The sequence below is a fragment of the Cervus canadensis genome, chromosome 6 (assembly GCF_019320065.1).
Source record: "Cervus canadensis isolate Bull #8, Minnesota chromosome 6, ASM1932006v1, whole genome shotgun sequence".
NCBI lineage: Eukaryota > Metazoa > Chordata > Mammalia > Artiodactyla > Cervidae > Cervus > Cervus canadensis.
In genome coordinates, this window is record NC_057391.1 from 36783732 (window position 1) to 36800197 (window position 16466).

The 16466-nt window shown below is 37.1% G+C and overlaps 1 protein-coding gene across 1 annotated transcript in view; it reads left to right on the plus strand.

Moving 5' to 3' along the window:
• BUB1B (BUB1 mitotic checkpoint serine/threonine kinase B) overlaps nucleotides 1–16466 on the plus strand; it is a 51307-nt gene that overhangs the window by 14615 nt on the left and 20226 nt on the right. The window contains exons 6-11 of the mRNA XM_043471449.1: nucleotides 6959–7128; nucleotides 8280–8494; nucleotides 8667–8758; nucleotides 10428–10657; nucleotides 15544–15656; nucleotides 16181–16296. Of these exons, the coding sequence (XP_043327384.1) occupies nucleotides 6959–7128; nucleotides 8280–8494; nucleotides 8667–8758; nucleotides 10428–10657; nucleotides 15544–15656; nucleotides 16181–16296 (936 nt within the window). The remainder of the gene's footprint in view (nucleotides 1–6958; nucleotides 7129–8279; nucleotides 8495–8666; nucleotides 8759–10427; nucleotides 10658–15543; nucleotides 15657–16180; nucleotides 16297–16466) is intronic.

The following is a 16466-nucleotide window of genomic DNA, read 5'->3' on the forward strand; positions in this document are numbered from 1 at the left end:
GAAGTGTATTATTAGGAAGTGTTTGGAGATTTTTCAGATATCTCCCTGTTACTGATTTCTAGTTTAATTCCATTATGGTTAGAGAACATAATCTGTATAGTTTCAAGTCTGTCTAATTTATTAAGGTTCATTTTATGGCCCAGAATATGTGAGTGTTTTGTGTACACCTGAAAAATGTGTTTTGTGCTGTTTTGGAATAAAATATTTTATAAATGTCATTTTTAGGTCAAGTAGATTGGTAGTCAGTTCTGTCTGGTCTTCTGTATCCTTGCTGACTTTCTGTTTACTTATTCTGTCAATTACTGAGAGAGAAATCTTGAAGTCTCTTTTATTGTGGTTTTTTTGTGGGATTTTATTTTTGTTTTTTTTTTGCCACACAGCTTGTGGGATCTTTGTTCCCCTTCCAGGAATTGAAACTGGGCCCTCGAAAATGAGAGTTAAGAGTCCTAACCACTGGACCACCAGGGAATTCCCTCTTTTATTGTGAATTTATCTCTTTCTTCTCTGAGCTCCTATCAGCCTTGCTACATATATTTTGAAGTTCTATTAAATATATACACATTTAGAATTGATCCCTTTATCATTATATAATGTTCATCTTTATCCCTGGTCATACTTCTTCTGAAGTGAGCTTGCTCTGATATTAATATAGCCAGTCCAACTTTCTTTAGTTTTCGTGATACATCTTTTCTTTTCTTTACTTTTTTTTCCAACAGTTTTAAAGGTATGCAACCATTGCCACAATCTAATTTTACATTTTTAATACCCCAAAATGAATTCCATACTTATTATTATTCCACAGGACTGGAAAAGGGTCAGTTTTCATTCCAATCCCAAAGAAAGGCAATGCCAAAGAATGTTCAAACTACCACACAATTGCACTCATCTCACATGCTAACAAAGTAATACTCAAAATTCTCCAAGTTAGGCTTCAACAGTATGTGCACCGAGAACTTCCAGACGTTCAAGCTGGATTTAGAAAAGGCAGAGGAATCAGAGATCAAATTGCCAACATCTGTTGGATCATAGAAAAAGCAAGAGAATTCCAGAAAAACATCTACTTATTCTTCATTGACTATACTAAAGCCTTTGACTCTGTGGGTCACAACAAACTGGAAAATTCTGAAAGAGATGGAAATACCAGACCACCTTACCTGCTTCCTGAGAAATCTGTATGCAGGTCAAGAAGCAACAGTTAGAACCAGACACGGAACAACAGACTGGTTCCAAATTGGGAAAGGAGTACATCAAGGCTGTATATTGTCACCCTGCTTATTTAACTTATATGTAGAGTACATCATTTGAAATGCCAGGCTGGATGAAGCACAAGCTGGAATCAAGATTGCCAGGAGAAATAGCGATAACCTCAGATATGCAGATGATACCACCCTTATGGCAGAAAGTGAAGAAGAACTAAAGAGGCTCTTGATGAAAGTGAAAGAGGAGAGAGAAAAAGCTGGCTTAAAACTCAACATTCAGAAAACTAAGATCATGGCACCCAGTTCCATCACTTCATGGTAAATAGATGAGGAAACAATGGAAACAGTGACAGATTTTTATTTTCTTGGGCTCCAGAATCACTGCAGATGGTGACTGCAGCCATGAAATTAAGACACTTGCTCCTTGGAAGAAAAGCTCTGACCAACCTAGACAGTATATTAAAAAGCAGAGACATTACTTTGCCAACAAAGATCCATATAGTCAAAGCTATGGTTTTTCCAGTAGTCATGTATGGATGTGAGAGTTGGACTATAAAGAAAGCTGAGCACCTAAGAATTGATGCTTTTGAACCGTGGTGTTGGAGAAGACTCTTGAACGTCCCTTGGACCGCAAGGAGATCAAATAAGTCAATCCTAAAGGAAATCAGTCCTGAATATTAATTGGAAGAACTGATGCTGAAGCTCCATTACTTGGGCCACCTGCTGCAAAGAAATGACTCATTGGAAAAGACCTGATGCTGGGAAAGATTGAAGGCAGGAGACAGGGATGACAGAGGATGAAATGGTTGGATGGCATCACCAACTTGATGGACATGAGTTTGAGCATGCTCCCAGAGTTGGTGATGGACAGGGAAGCCTGGCCTGGTGCAGTCCATGGGGTTCCAAAGAGTCAGATACAACTGAGCAACTGAACTGAACTGAACTGATTAGCAGTGACTCTGCATTCCCTCTCAATCCAGTTCCAGGCAACCATTAATCTGCTTTTTCTCTCTGGATTTGCCTATTCTGGGCTTGTACATAAATGGAATCCTACATTATGTGGTCTTTTGTGACTGGCTTCTTTCATTTAGTGTATTTTCAAGGTTCATTATAGATGAACATAGTTGTGGCATATATCAGTATTTCATTTTTATTGCTGAATAATATGTCATTCTATAGATATAGTGCATGATTTATCCATTCATCAGTTATTGGGCATTAGGTTGTTTTCATTTTTTGGCAATTATGAAATAATGCTGCTACAAACATTCGTATTACAGGATTTTGTGTGGATTTCCTTTTATTAATGAAGGGGGTTCTTTTTTATTGAAGGGTAGTTGATGTGCAGTGCTGTAGAAGTTAAAGGTATACAATGTAGTAATCCACAATGTTTAAAGGTTATACTCCAGGTGGTGCTAGTTGCCACCTAGTGCTAGCTGCCATTGCACTAGGCATAAGAAATGTGGATTTGATCCCTAGATCAGGAAGATCTTGCATGGCAACCACTGAAGTATTCTTGCCTGGAGAATCCAATTGACAGGGGAGCCTGGCTGGCCACAATCCATAGAGTCACAAAGAGTTGGGCACAACTGAAGTGACAGTGTGCATACATACTCCATCTATAGTTATTATAAAATATTGACTATATTCCCTGTGATGTACAATATGTCCATGTAGCTTAGTTTTTACCTAATAGTTTGTACCTTCCTATCCCCTTCCCCTATTTTGCCTCTCCCCACTAGTAACCACTAGTTTGTTCCCTATATCTGTAAGTTTCTTTTTTGTTTTATTCACTAGTTTGTTGTATTTTTTAGATTCCACTTTTAAGTAATATGCAGTATTTGTTTCTTTGTCTGACTTATTTAACTTAACATAATCCCCTCCAAGTCCATCCATATTGTTGCAAATGGCAAAATTTCATTCTTTTTTATGACTGAATAGTATTCTACTATGTATACCACATCTTGTTTATCCATTCATCTGTTGGTAACACTTGGGTTGCTTCAATATCTTGACAATTATAAATGATGCTGCTCTGAACACTGGGGTGCATGTACTTTTCATATTAGTGTCTTTGTTTTTTTCAGATATATACCCAGGAATGGAATTGCTGGGTAATATGGTAGTTCTATTTTTAGTTTTTTGAGCAACCTCCATGCTCTTTTCCACACTGGCTGCAGCGATTTGCATTCCCACTAACATTGTATAAGGATTCTCTTTTCTCCACATCCTCGACAACATTTGTGATTTGTGTTCTTTCTGATGATGGTCATTCTGACAGGTGTGAGGTGATACCCCATTGTGGTTTTGACTTGCATTTCCCTGAAGATTACTGATGTCAAGCATCTTTTCATGTGCTTTTTAGCTATCTGCCTTTCCTCTTGGAAAAGCAGTTTGTTATGGTCTTCTCTCCATTTTTAAATCAGGTTTCTCTTTTCCCTTTTAACCTGACAGTGTCTTTTTATTAAAAGTGGTTCTTAATACACAGCAAAGAGTTGGATGTTGTGTTTTTCTCAACTCACATAATGTTTTTTATGTGGTTTATTTAGAACATTTTGATGGAACCACCAATTTTGTGGGATTTAGATATGTTATTTTAATATTTGTTTTCAGTTTCTCAGTCTTTTGTTCCTTTGTTGCCCTTTTCCTGTCTTCTTTTGGATTGTTTGATTTTTAGTATTTCATTTTAATTTATTTTATTGAATTTTTGGTGGTTGTTTTTTTAGTGGTTCCTCTAGGGTATATAATACATATACCTAACCTTTCACGGTCTACTTAGAGTTAATATTTTACTACTTCAAGTAAAATAATAGAAGCTTTATAACCATATAGGTTCTATATCTTCCCTACTTTCTTGATATACTGGTGTTTAGTATTACATACATTGAAAATCCCATCAGACAATGTTATAATTTTTGCTTTCAAAAGCCATATGTATTTTTTTTATTTTTTATTTATTTATTTTTTTAGCCATATGTATTTTAAAGAACTTACAAGAAAAATAGTCTGTTATATTTTCCATTTTTGTTCTCCTTATTCCTGAAGTTCCAAGTTTTCCTCTGACATCATTTCCTGTCAGACAAAAGACGTTTTTTCTAGCCATTCATTTAGAGTGAATCTTTTCCAATAGTTTTTCTTCATCTGAGAATGTCTTTTTTTTTTTTTTTTCCCCAGCCTCACAGCATGCAGAATCTTGATTTCCTAACCAGGGATCAAACCCGTGCCCCCTGTTTTAGAAGCATGGAATTTTAACCACTGGACCCCCAGGGAAGCCCCTGAGACTGTCTTTATTCATATTTATTTCTGAAGGATATTTTCATTGGATATAGAATTCTGGTCCAACAATTCTTTTAGCATGTTTCTGTCTTCTAGACTCTTTGATATCTGATGGGTCATCTACAGTCATTTGAATGGTTCGTCCCCCTTTTTTGTAATCTGTTGATTTTCTCTGGTGAAGTTTTTTTTTTACTTTAACATTGCTTTTCAGCAATTTGATCATGATGTGTCTAGGTATGATTGCCTTTATATTTAATCCATTTGGGGTTTACTGGGCTTTTTGAATTTGTAAAGACATGCCTTTCACAAAATTTGAAAAGCTTTCAGCCATTATTTTTAAAGTACTTTTCTATACCTTTTCTTCTGGGACTTCAGTTCCACACATATTAGATTCTCTAGTTAAAACAAAATTTTAACTTTATTCTTTCTATTCTTTAGGGTGGGCAATTTTTATTGATTTTTCTTCAGGTTCATTTACTCTTTTTTCAGTCTTCTCCATTCTGATAATGAGTATATCCAGTAAATTGTTTATTTCAGATATTGTTTTTTTCAGGTCTAAAATTTCTATTTGATTCTTTTTCATAGTTTCTGTGTGTCAGTTGAGAATTTCTATCTTTCCATTCATTTAAAATATTTTTACCTTTATATTATGGAGCATCATTGTGTTAGCTGCTTTAAAATCTGTCTGAAAACTCAACGCCTGGGTCATTTGATGTTTTTATTTTTTTTATTAATTAGTTTATTTTAATTGGAGGATAATTACTTTACAATATTGTAATTTTATTTTATATTATTCTTTATGTATAAAATTTCTTCATAAATACCAATCATGGTTGTGCTGTGATTTCTGTATTTATATTTTTGGTCACTGTGCTGTAATGTGCTTAGTCACTCAGTTGTGTCCAACTCTTTGCGACCCCAGGGACTGTAGCCCTCCAGACTCCTCTGTCCTTGGGGATTCTCCAGGCAAAAATACTGGGGTGGGTTTTTATGCCCTCCTTCAGGGGACCTTGCCAACCCAGGAATCGAACCCAGTTCTCCCACATTGCAGGCAGATTCTTTACAGTCTGAGCCACCAGGGAAGCTGTCATTTGATGTTTGTATCTCTGTTTTTCCTTTGAGAATTGGTCACATTTTCCCGGTTCTTTATATGTCAGGTGATTTTGGATTATATACTAGACATTTACACTGGTATTATTAGACTCTAGGTCCTATTAGTTAATGTTGATGCTTTTGTCTTATTAGGTAACCAGCCTTCAGATATGATTTCTTTTTCAACTTATGTGGGTAGTGGTTCTAATGTCAGTTCAATTTTCAGAGACCTTTAGGTCTATCCCATTTGTTGCTCCAGGGTTAGTCTAGGGCTTGGACAGTGGTTTATATTTTAGTTCAGTTCTCAGAGCCTTTTGGGTGCTGCTTTGGGTTGCTCTGTGTATGCATAACTCAGGGGTGGTCCAGGGCTTGTGCCAATTCATGTACAGAATCAGGAGATTCTCTTCTTCAGCTCATCCCCTCCAATATTTCTCCCATACTCACTGGCCCTCACAGTCCCCTTTTTCCTTTCCTCTGGACAGAAAGATGAGGTTTCTTTAGGAGTTTTAGCTTCCTGCACTGCTAATGTAACAATTCAAAACCATATGGAAAAGAGAAGGGGGAAAAAATTAGGAAACAGCCTTGAGTGGGTTGCTTCTTTAAGTTTGACTCCTCTCCACAGTCCACTTGCTTTTGTTTACTTTTTAAAGACCTCAGTTGCTTTTTTGTATTTTGTCTGGAGTTTTTAATTCTTTTTTTTTTTTTTAAGGTTTTTTTTGGAGTTTTTAATTCTAATCAGTGAGAAAGAGAGAAACTAATATGGGCTTATTCCATCTTGGCCAGCATTTGCAGTTTATTCAGTTTCTTTACCCTTTTGATAATACTTAAAACTTTGGCAACACCACAGAAGTTTAGTCTTCAAACTTCTACCACTTTACTAAAAAGTAAAATTCATGTTGAATGCAACTTCATTCGTCTCATTCAGGAAAAATGTTGGGGTAGGTAGTCGGGTGGGGATTCTATGTAGCAAGAGAGACAGTAAAATAGATGTGTCAAGATGTTAACAATTAGTGAATCTAGGTAAAGAGTATATGGGTACTCACTCTTTCAACTATTTTGTGAGTTTAAAAAGTCATAATAAAAAGTTGATGGGAAACTCTGATCTTAATATATTCTATAATCTTAATCTAAAACACTGATCTAATCCTGCAACCTGCTGGTGCTCTTCAGAGTATTTTTGATTGGTCAAATTTGGACATACAAATTTGGACCTTCTCTGATTTCAAGGTGGCTTTCTTTGTTTCTGAGAGAATAAACACTTTCTTTTGGCTATTTCTATATATTTCTTCCCTTACATCCTACTCTTTTTTCCTGTTTAGCAAATTAGGAAATTGAATCTGGACAGTAGTGTTCATCTCACCAACTGTTAATTGTCCCTTCTCTCACTTTAGACAATTCCAAGCTCGAGTGTCTCGGCAAACTCTGTTGGCACTTGAGAAAGAAGAGGAGGAGGAAGTTGTGGGGTCTTCTGTACCACAGCGGAGCACGCTGGCTGAACTAAAGAGCAAAGGGAAAAAGACAGCAAGAGCCCCAATCAGCCGCGTGGGGGGTGCTCTCAAGGGTGAGTGTGTTAGTGTTGTTATGGGAAGCTTTTTGTTTCGGGTGGTAGGCAAATTATGTAAGGAAATCATGTATAAATATATATATGAACATTGTCCCACAGTTCTGAATACTAGGAAGCAAAAAAGAAGTCTAAGGAGAAGCTGAGATCACAGTGTGCAGTAACACTAAAGCATATCAGCATTTTGTGTCTTTAAGAAAAACCTATTCTGGGACTCTTATAATGCAAAGAAAGAGGGAAAGACAGAGAGCAGGAAGGAAAAGAAAAAAGAAAAACCTAATCTAATATGTATCTAGAGTAATAAGCATCTAGAGTTTCTGAGTTTCAGTTATTAGTTGAAAGATATGCAGTAATATAGCAAGTATTATCAAAGTAAAGCTTCCATGTACCAAATTCACAAAGAATGTATTAATTTGGTCTTCAGTTTTGGAGGGTCAGAAATTGGGCTCTCTTTAAATCTACTATTTTTTTAGGTAAATTTTAGGTTCCCAGCAAAATTGAGCAGGAGATACAGAGAGCTGGAGTTACAGAGAGCAGTAAGCTTTTATTAACCACATTTATAGTGGTTAGACATGTAGACCAGATATTTAGATCTCTTATCCCCCTCCTGATATCAACTTTGTAATACTCAGAATGTTCCTTGGAGATCTGAGAATTAGAGTACAGAGAATACAGTCCTAAAAAATATCTTATCCAGATCATGATGAAGCTTGACTCCATAAGCAGCACCAACTAAAGAGAATACCAATAATAAATGGGCTAACTTGGTTTTTTTTTAGATTCAATACATTTCAGCTGAGAGAAAAATTTTAACTGAAAAATGAATATTAAGATTTAAGTTAATCCTGATAAAATTAGACAATGTTAGAATGATGACTGAAGGAAGATACAGAATTTGTTTTTTGGATATCTATATGTAAAAGACTACAGGTGAGGGAAAAGGGAGGGTATAAGTAACAAATGTAGAATAGATTTAAAATTAATAATTTGATGCATTAAGGTTTTTTTAAATTATTATTTTAAAAAATCTCTGATTCTATGGTAGTAGAAGTAATCTTAATTTTGGAAATGATCAGATATACCTTATTGGGCATCTAAATTGGTAAAGATTTTTAAATTTAGATTTTGAAAGTTTAATGTTTTTCTCTTAGCTCCAAGCCAGAACAGAGGTCTCCAAAATCCAGTTCCTCAACAGATGCAAAGTAATTCTAGAATTATTGTTTTTGATGAAAATTCTGATGAGGCTTCTAGAGCAGAGTCATCTAAGCCTACGGTCCAGCCATGGATAGCACCTCCTGTGTCCAGGGGCAAAGAGAATGAGCTGCAAGCTGGCCCTTGGAACACAGGCAGGCCTTTGGAATACAGGGTAAGGACTCTAAGATCCAGTTTATTTGCTGACATAACAAAGGCTTCAGAGTTCAAATAGAGGAGTATTTTTAGCATCTCTTTTAATTCCTCTTGAATAATTAGGCATGGTCTGCATATGGTGTGTCAGAATGTAAAACCGTGGTAATTTTAGTTTTCTTCTTCATCGCCAGCCTCGTGGCAATACAGCGTCTATGACAGCTGTACCCTCTATGCTTCCAAGTTTTACTCCATATGTGGAAGAGACTGCACAACAGCCAGTTATGTGAGTGATTTACAGATATTTTGAGGTAGAAATTATTAAGGATGGGCAGGGGCACCTATCTAATTCCTAAAGCATTTTCTTTGTGGAAATGAAAGTAAACGAAAGTTTTATTTCCTTTATGTCTTTTTTTTTTTTTTTTTTAGTGTGTTAGGGCTAAAAGACCACTTATTGTTCTTATTAAGGAATAAACTCAATAGGTTTATATTTAAATTGGTGTAGTCAAAGATAGTCACTGTTATTTAAGGGAGATGTTCTACCTTTATCATTGACAGTAGTGAGGAATTATGGCAGTTTTTGCTCATAACCTGCTTTTTCTTTCTGGATGTCTTTTTCTTGGCATTTCTATGAAATATGATTAATTAAATAATCAGGCAGTCTAAGATTCAGTCTAATATATAACATTGTGGAGTGATAATATTAGGTCATATTTTGTGTCCCGTTGCAAGAGTTTTTTCATATATAATTTGTAACCCCTCATTATATGCTCCGTATGATGTTTGTGTACGTTTTTTCATAAAGTCTTTTATCAGTTGAGCAAATTGAGGAAGCCTTTTAAGCAGGTAGATGTTTGGACCATTAAAAGTTCTGATCCAGTGTATCTGAGGTGAGGACCAGATATCTTTAGTTGTAAAAAGATACACAAAAAAATGAAAGATATATAAGTGATCCTGATCCATAGTCCAGATCCTGATTGAGTTATGCTCCATTTTCAAACCTGTATTACCACTCTCGACTCTTCCCCTGAAGCTGATAATGTTGAATTTTACATCATCAGTTCTCTAAATGCTGTATTTCTGATTCTTCTGGGTGCAGAACAATAAGAATGGGCTGTATTGCATAAGTTAGCTTCATTTTGTACCCTGGGTTCTATTTAGATTTGGTTATTCACCACAGTCACAGAAAACAAACTTATGGTCACCAAAGGGCACAGTGTTAGCGTCAGTCGCTCAGTCATGTCCGACTCTTTGTGACCCGTGGACTGTAGCCCACCAGGCTCCTCTGTCCATGGGATTCTCCAGGCAAGAATACTGGAGTGGGTAGCCTTTTCCTTCTCCAGGGGATCTTCCCAACTCCGGGATAGAACCCAGGTCTCCTGCATTGCAGGCGGATTCTTTACCGTCTGAGCCACCAGGGAAACCCACCAAAGGGGAAGGGTATGGGATAAATTAGGGGATTGGGATTAACATATACACATAACTATATATAAAATGGATAACCAACAAGGACCTACTGTATAGCACAGAGAATTCTATTCAGTATTTTGTAATAACCTATAAGGGAAAAAAATCTGAAAAGGAATATATATATAATATATAACTGAATCACTGCTGTACATGTGAAACTAGCACATTATAAATCAACTACCCTTCAATAAAAATATTACCTCCTTTGAAAAAAAGATATGTTATTCAGATTTATTTTTACCTATAAGTAATATAAGCTATTTGATGACTCTTAACTTATAGCTAATTCCTTCCTCATCATAGTAGTACTCAGAACATAATTGTTGATGGACCATGTAAATTATTTTTAGCCTCTTAATCGTTTTTGTTTTTTGGAATCCATCATATATAGCCTCACAACTGACATCATCCCTGTGTTTTGTCAAAACGTAAGAAACAGCTCGTTTGATCTCTATGATAAATAATAATTATCTTCCTTCTTTTAGGACACCATGTAAAATTGAACCCAGTATAAACCACATTCTAAGCACAAGAAAGCCTGGGAAGGAAGAAGGAGATCTCCTGAAGAGAGTTCAAAGTCTTCAGCAAGAAGAGTCTGAGAAGAAGGAGAAGATGATGTATTGTAAGGAGAAGATTTATGCAGGAGTGGGGGAGTTCTCCTTTGAAGAGATCCGGGCTGAGGTTTTCCGGAAGAAATTAAAAGAGCGAAGAGAAGGTATGTGTATTTATCTAGCTCAAGTTTGTAAAGATAACTTAGTTGTAGGAAGACTGAGTTGCTATTTTAAGCCTGAGGAAAGTAACTGCTGTTGTGTGTACCTTTGTGTGACGCTTCTCTGGCTTCTGTGTTTCTCTATTTAAGCTGAACTTCCATTGCTGCTTTCTATGAAACCCATGAGGGAAAATTTTAAACAACTAAGTTTGTGTTCAGAAGTAAAGAAACTGTTGGACCAATTCATATTTCCCTGCAATAGGCAGACAGAAAAGTGCTTTTTCTAATATTTCCTAAATATTTCACTTTACTTTTGATACTGTGCCTGAAATTTCTCCCAGGGCTAATTTAGGTTAACAAACTCTGTCATTTAGATGATAGTTGTATGTCCTGTTTATTAGAGACACTGTGTTCTTTCTGATTTAAGGGAGGCTTATACATTGAAAAACTGGAAATTTGGGAACAGTAGGAAGTGGTTCTGATTCTGAAGCCTAGAAGTACCTGGGGGCAAAAGGTGCCCCAAATAGGCGGAAAGTAGGGAAGTTTAGCATTTGGAATTTAAGGCATTAGAAGATGAGTGCGAGTATAGAAAAGGAGGTTTGGGGGTGGGGGGGAATCCAAAAATAAATTTTATCCATTTAGGCATTTTGACTAGGATCTATACCAAGAATGAAGAAATTTTTTTTTTTTTTTAAACGCAATCATCCAGAGTAACCTGCAGCTCAGCTCACCTAAAGAGATGTGACATTCATAGGGCTAGCTGGGAAACTTAACTGTCACTTATAATTTGTTTGAGAAAAAAAATCATTTCAGAGTTTCAAGTGACAAGTTAGAAGCAAAGGTCTGTAAAGCAGCCTGTTAGTAAGTTTGGAATTGCCTTATTTGTTACATCAACTAGTGCCTTCCAAGACTGACAGAAGTGCTCTGGCCTCAATAATATATGGAAAAATGGAATCTATGTGTCTAGGTAGGAGAGAGGGAATGCTTAAAAGATAAGGAACTAGTTGTGTGAAGCTTTTTAAAAGTGGAAATCGCCACAACAAAGAGTAGGCTAGCAGGATATCCAAATATGAGCTGGGAAAGGAACAAGGCACTTAGGTTGAAACTACTGCTTCCTAAAGGGAAGGCTCTAGCTACACCAAATGTATAAAAGTAAAATAGTACAATTTATTCTCAACTAGCTAAAGAAGAACCTGAGCTAGGGTTAGTTGGGATTTGAGTTCTGAAAGAAGTATTGACCTCTGAGGATACTGTAATACTCTTTCCCTAATCTTGTCTCTGAATCTAGTTTGTACTCTTAAGAAATCCTCATGCCTATAAGAAAGTGGTTTCTTGTTATATTCAAAACTAGCTTCAAAGATTATTGCTGACATTCAACTCTCAGGGATATGAGAAATGAGGAAGCCACAGGTTATCCTTTCTTCCCATTGCTACTTCTAAAGCATTTTCCCCCTTCTCCTTCAAAAAGTTTCTTTCCAATTCATGTCTTCCAGTTTTTTCCCTACCCATTGAACCTCCTTAGTATTCTACATACCTGGCTCATTTCTTATTTCTATCCCTACACCATCCACTCTATTGTATTCACCTGGCAAAACCTCAACCCTAGTTAAATCCAGCTATCGCCTCACACTCTGTACCTGCATCCAAGTATAATAGTTTAAATGTGGCTGGAGAAAAATGCAACTATGAATTGGTCTCATCTTAAATCCTTTTTATTTTTTATTTTGGCTCTGCTGGATCTTCGTTGCTGTGCGTGGGCTTTCTCTAGTTGTGTTGCACCAGCTTCTCATTGTGGTGGCTTCTCTTGTTGCAGAGCGTGGGCTCTAGGGCACATGAGCTTTCCTGGACCAGGGATCGAACTTGTGTCCCCTGCATTGGCAGGTGGATTCTTAACCACTGAACCACCTAGGAAGTTCTCATTTTAAATTCTTGACCACAACATTTACCAGTGTCTAACAGTCTTACTTGGAGAAGGAAATGGCAACCCACTCCAGTGTTCTTGCCTGGAGAATCCCAGAGACAGGAAAGCCTGGCGGGCTGCCGTCTATGGGGTCGCACAGAGTTAGACACGACTGAAGTGACTTAGTAGCAGCGGCAACAGTCTTACTAGTTACCTGATAGGGAATTTCTTCTTTCTGCTAAACAACTAATTTAATTTTCTTTCATTTTCAAATATACATCCCTGTCCCTCCTGACCTACAATCTCCTTTGTAACCTCATTGAGAAAATAGAAGGAATGTAATGGTAACTCCATTTTCTTCCATCAAATCTGCCAAGCTATCTGGACACTCATTCTTTTTGTTAAAATTAGCATTTCTCTGTTCCTATCAAAGAAATGTTCCTTATTTCTTCCCCCGCTAGCATTTTCCCTTTTTACTAAGCCATTCTCACTAATTTAGGCAAATATAATGTCTCCATTTTTTAAAAAGAAAGAAATAAAGAAAGAAAATCTCCATTATCCTTATTCGTCTCCCAACTACAACCCCATTTTTATACTCCCTTTCACAGCAAGATTTGAGGGGAATTGTAATCTTGATGCCTATTATTTCCTTGACTGAAAAAGCTGGCTTAAGACTCAATATTAAAAAACAAAGATATGTCATCTGGTCCCATCACTTCATGTCAAATAGATGCGGGAAAAGTGAAGACAGTGGCAGATTTTATTTTCTTGGGCTCCAAAATCACTGCAGATTGCTGCCACAAAATTAAAAGATGTTTGCTCCTTGAAAGAAAAGCTATAACAAACTTAGATAACATATTAAAAAGCAGAGACATTATTTTGCCAACAATGGTCCATATAGTCAAAATTGTGGTTTTTCCAGTAGTCATCTACAGAAGTGAGTTGAACCATACAGAAACCTGAGTGCCAAAGAATTGATCCTTTTGAGTTGTGGTATTGGAGAAGACTCTTTAGAGTCCCTTGGACAGCAAGAATATCAAACCAGTCCATCCTAAAGGAAATCAACTGTGAATATTCATTGGAAGGACTGATGCTGAAGCTCCAATACTTTGGCCACCTGATGCGAGGAGTCAACTCATTGGAAAGACCCTGAAGATTGAGGGCAGGAGGAGAAGGGGGCAACAGAGGATGAAATGATTGGATAACATCATCAACTCAGTGGACATGAGTTTGAGCAAACTTTGGAAGATAGTGAAGGACAGGGAAGTGTGGCATGCTGCAGCCCATGAGGTCGCCAAGAGTCAGACATGACTTACCAACTGAACATTTCCTCAAGTGTCTTTTCTATTCCAATGATCACAGTGACCCGAAACCTCCTTTTTGCCGAATCCAATGGCTGTTTCTGAGTCCTGATCTTTATTGACCTCTTGGCTTCATTGAGTACAGTTGAAATGCTTTATGAAATGCTTCTCTTTGGCTTCTTCCTTGATGGTGTATTCTTGCTCCATTTCCTTTACTGTTCTTCTCATCCAGGGCCTCTTCCTGAGGCCCGGGAGAGTTCTGAAATATCCCAATTATCTCTTCTTTCAACAGCCATCTTTAAGTAATGTATTTAATACTGTTTACAAGCTATCGACTCTCAAATTCATATCCGCATCCCTGACATTTCACCTTATCCCCAGACTGATATTTAGTTGCCTGCATTCATTGGCTGTCCTAATAGGCCTCTTTTAAAATTTATATGTATTTATTTGGCTGTGCAGGGTCTTAGTTGCGGCACACAGCATCTTCAATCTTCATTGAGCATTTTGGGGGTCTTGAGTTGAGGCATACGGAATCTAGTTCCCTGACCTGGGATTGAACTCAGGCCCCCTTCTTTGGGAGCTCAGAGTCTTAGCCACTGGACCACCAGTGAAATCCCTCCAATAGACATTTTAAGCTCTACATAACCAAAAACAGTTACTGATTTCTATCACAAACCACACCCCAATATGCAAATGTACCACAGGCTTCCCTATTTCAACAAAAGGCATCACCATGCACCAAGTTGGTTCAAAGTCCCCCCAGAAAACTCTGAAAGGCATGTTTTGTCCCTCTTTCCTTACCATTCCCCCACATCAAATGAATAAACCAACTTTGCCACCAAAAAGTTTCATGCATCTTCATTTATCACCATTCCCATTATTACCTCAGTCCAAACCACAGTCTTTTAGTTGGACTGCTGCAGTTAGACTTTCTGCCCTCTTTCTGGCCTTCCCACAATTCATTGTGTTCACAGCACATTATCATTTTTAGAAAGTCAGGTCATGTCCCTCCTTTATTTAAAAATTCTCCCGTGTTTTTTCATTGTCTTAGAATGCAGTACAAACTCGTACAAACCCTACATGATTTGGCCCTTGCTTACCTTTCCAACGTCATCTTTTACTTTGCTCCCTATTTCTATGCTACAACCATGTTGGCCTTCTTTTGAATCCTTGTACCAATGATCTTGTTCCCCCATTAGGGCCTTTATGCCATCTAATCCCTTGCTCTAGAAACTTTCCTCAGATCTTTATATGACTGGCCTCTTGTTATCCAGGTTACAGCTTTATAATGTATCTGCCTTAGATGATCTCCCCTGATCACTGGTTTAGTAGCTCCTGACCTCCATTCCCCTACCCAATGACACATTTTCACATCACCTAATTTTTATTTTTAGTACTGATTATCTTTTAATTTCTGTGTGTTTGTCTCTGCCAAATTGAACATTAGCATCACATGACCAAGGACTTTGTATTATGTGCCACTAAAACCTAAATACCTTGTTGTGCTTGGCACATAATAGATTTCTATTTTTTATTGACTGACTAAATAATAGAGGCTGAGACCTCAAGTTGAGGACTTTGCTCCATTTGTATCATTCTTATCTGTAATATTGACTGTCCCAAAGACAGTCTTTGACAGGATAAATTGCTATGAGGAGTAATGCCTCAGCCAACTTTACTATTTCTAGCTGAACTACTGACCAGTGCAGAGAAGAGAGCAGAAATGCAGAAACAGATTGAAGAGATGGAGAAGAAGCTAAAAGAAATCCAAACCACTCAGCAAGAAAGAGCGAGTGAGCAGGTCATTTTCTCTTTTCAATACATAACAACTAATGCTTATTGAAACAAATGTAAACAGCATGAAAATACAGAAGGTGAAAGTCCTGCCCGTGCCCACTCAGTTTTTGGCAGTTTCCTAGCTATTAGTATCAGCGACGTTGAGCAGAAAAGTAATTTTAACAGGTGACTTCAAATGGAATTTGTGGCATATAAGTGATACAATTTATTGACATCTTAATTATACTCTAAATTACTATTCTGTTACTTCTGACTTTAGTTTTTCATTCTAGTCATGTTCCATTAAAATGAGATTAGCTAAAGAAATTTAGTGTGTATTTGCTTGCCACTACTTAGTTAAGTACAGCAGTACCAGTTTATACTGGGAACATAAATTACTGGAAAGAACTTCTGTGGGACAGACATTCTATATGGTTAGTAAATATCTTGGGAAAGTGTATAGTGAAGCTAATTTTGGCACTAAAACTTGAAAATAGGTAGCATTTTCTAGATAGGGACGTACTAATTTTGTTTATTTAATGCAAATAGCAAGAAGAGAAGATGTCTACAAAGGAGACAGCTGAACTGCGAATTGCTTCAGAGTCTCAGGAAATAGCAGGAATAGCTGGGTCCAATTTTGTTTGCCCAGTAAACTCTTTTGCCAGGTAGGACCACATTGGTGGAAGGAATGATGCTTATAGGAAGGAGGGTGTTTAGAACCAGCCTTTGACTCTCTAGACTTGTTTCTTTAACTTTTATAGTATTGAGACAAGATTTTTGCAAGTCTTTGTCACAATATCAGCTTTGATGCTAATGAAGGAGGTTTTTTTCCCAT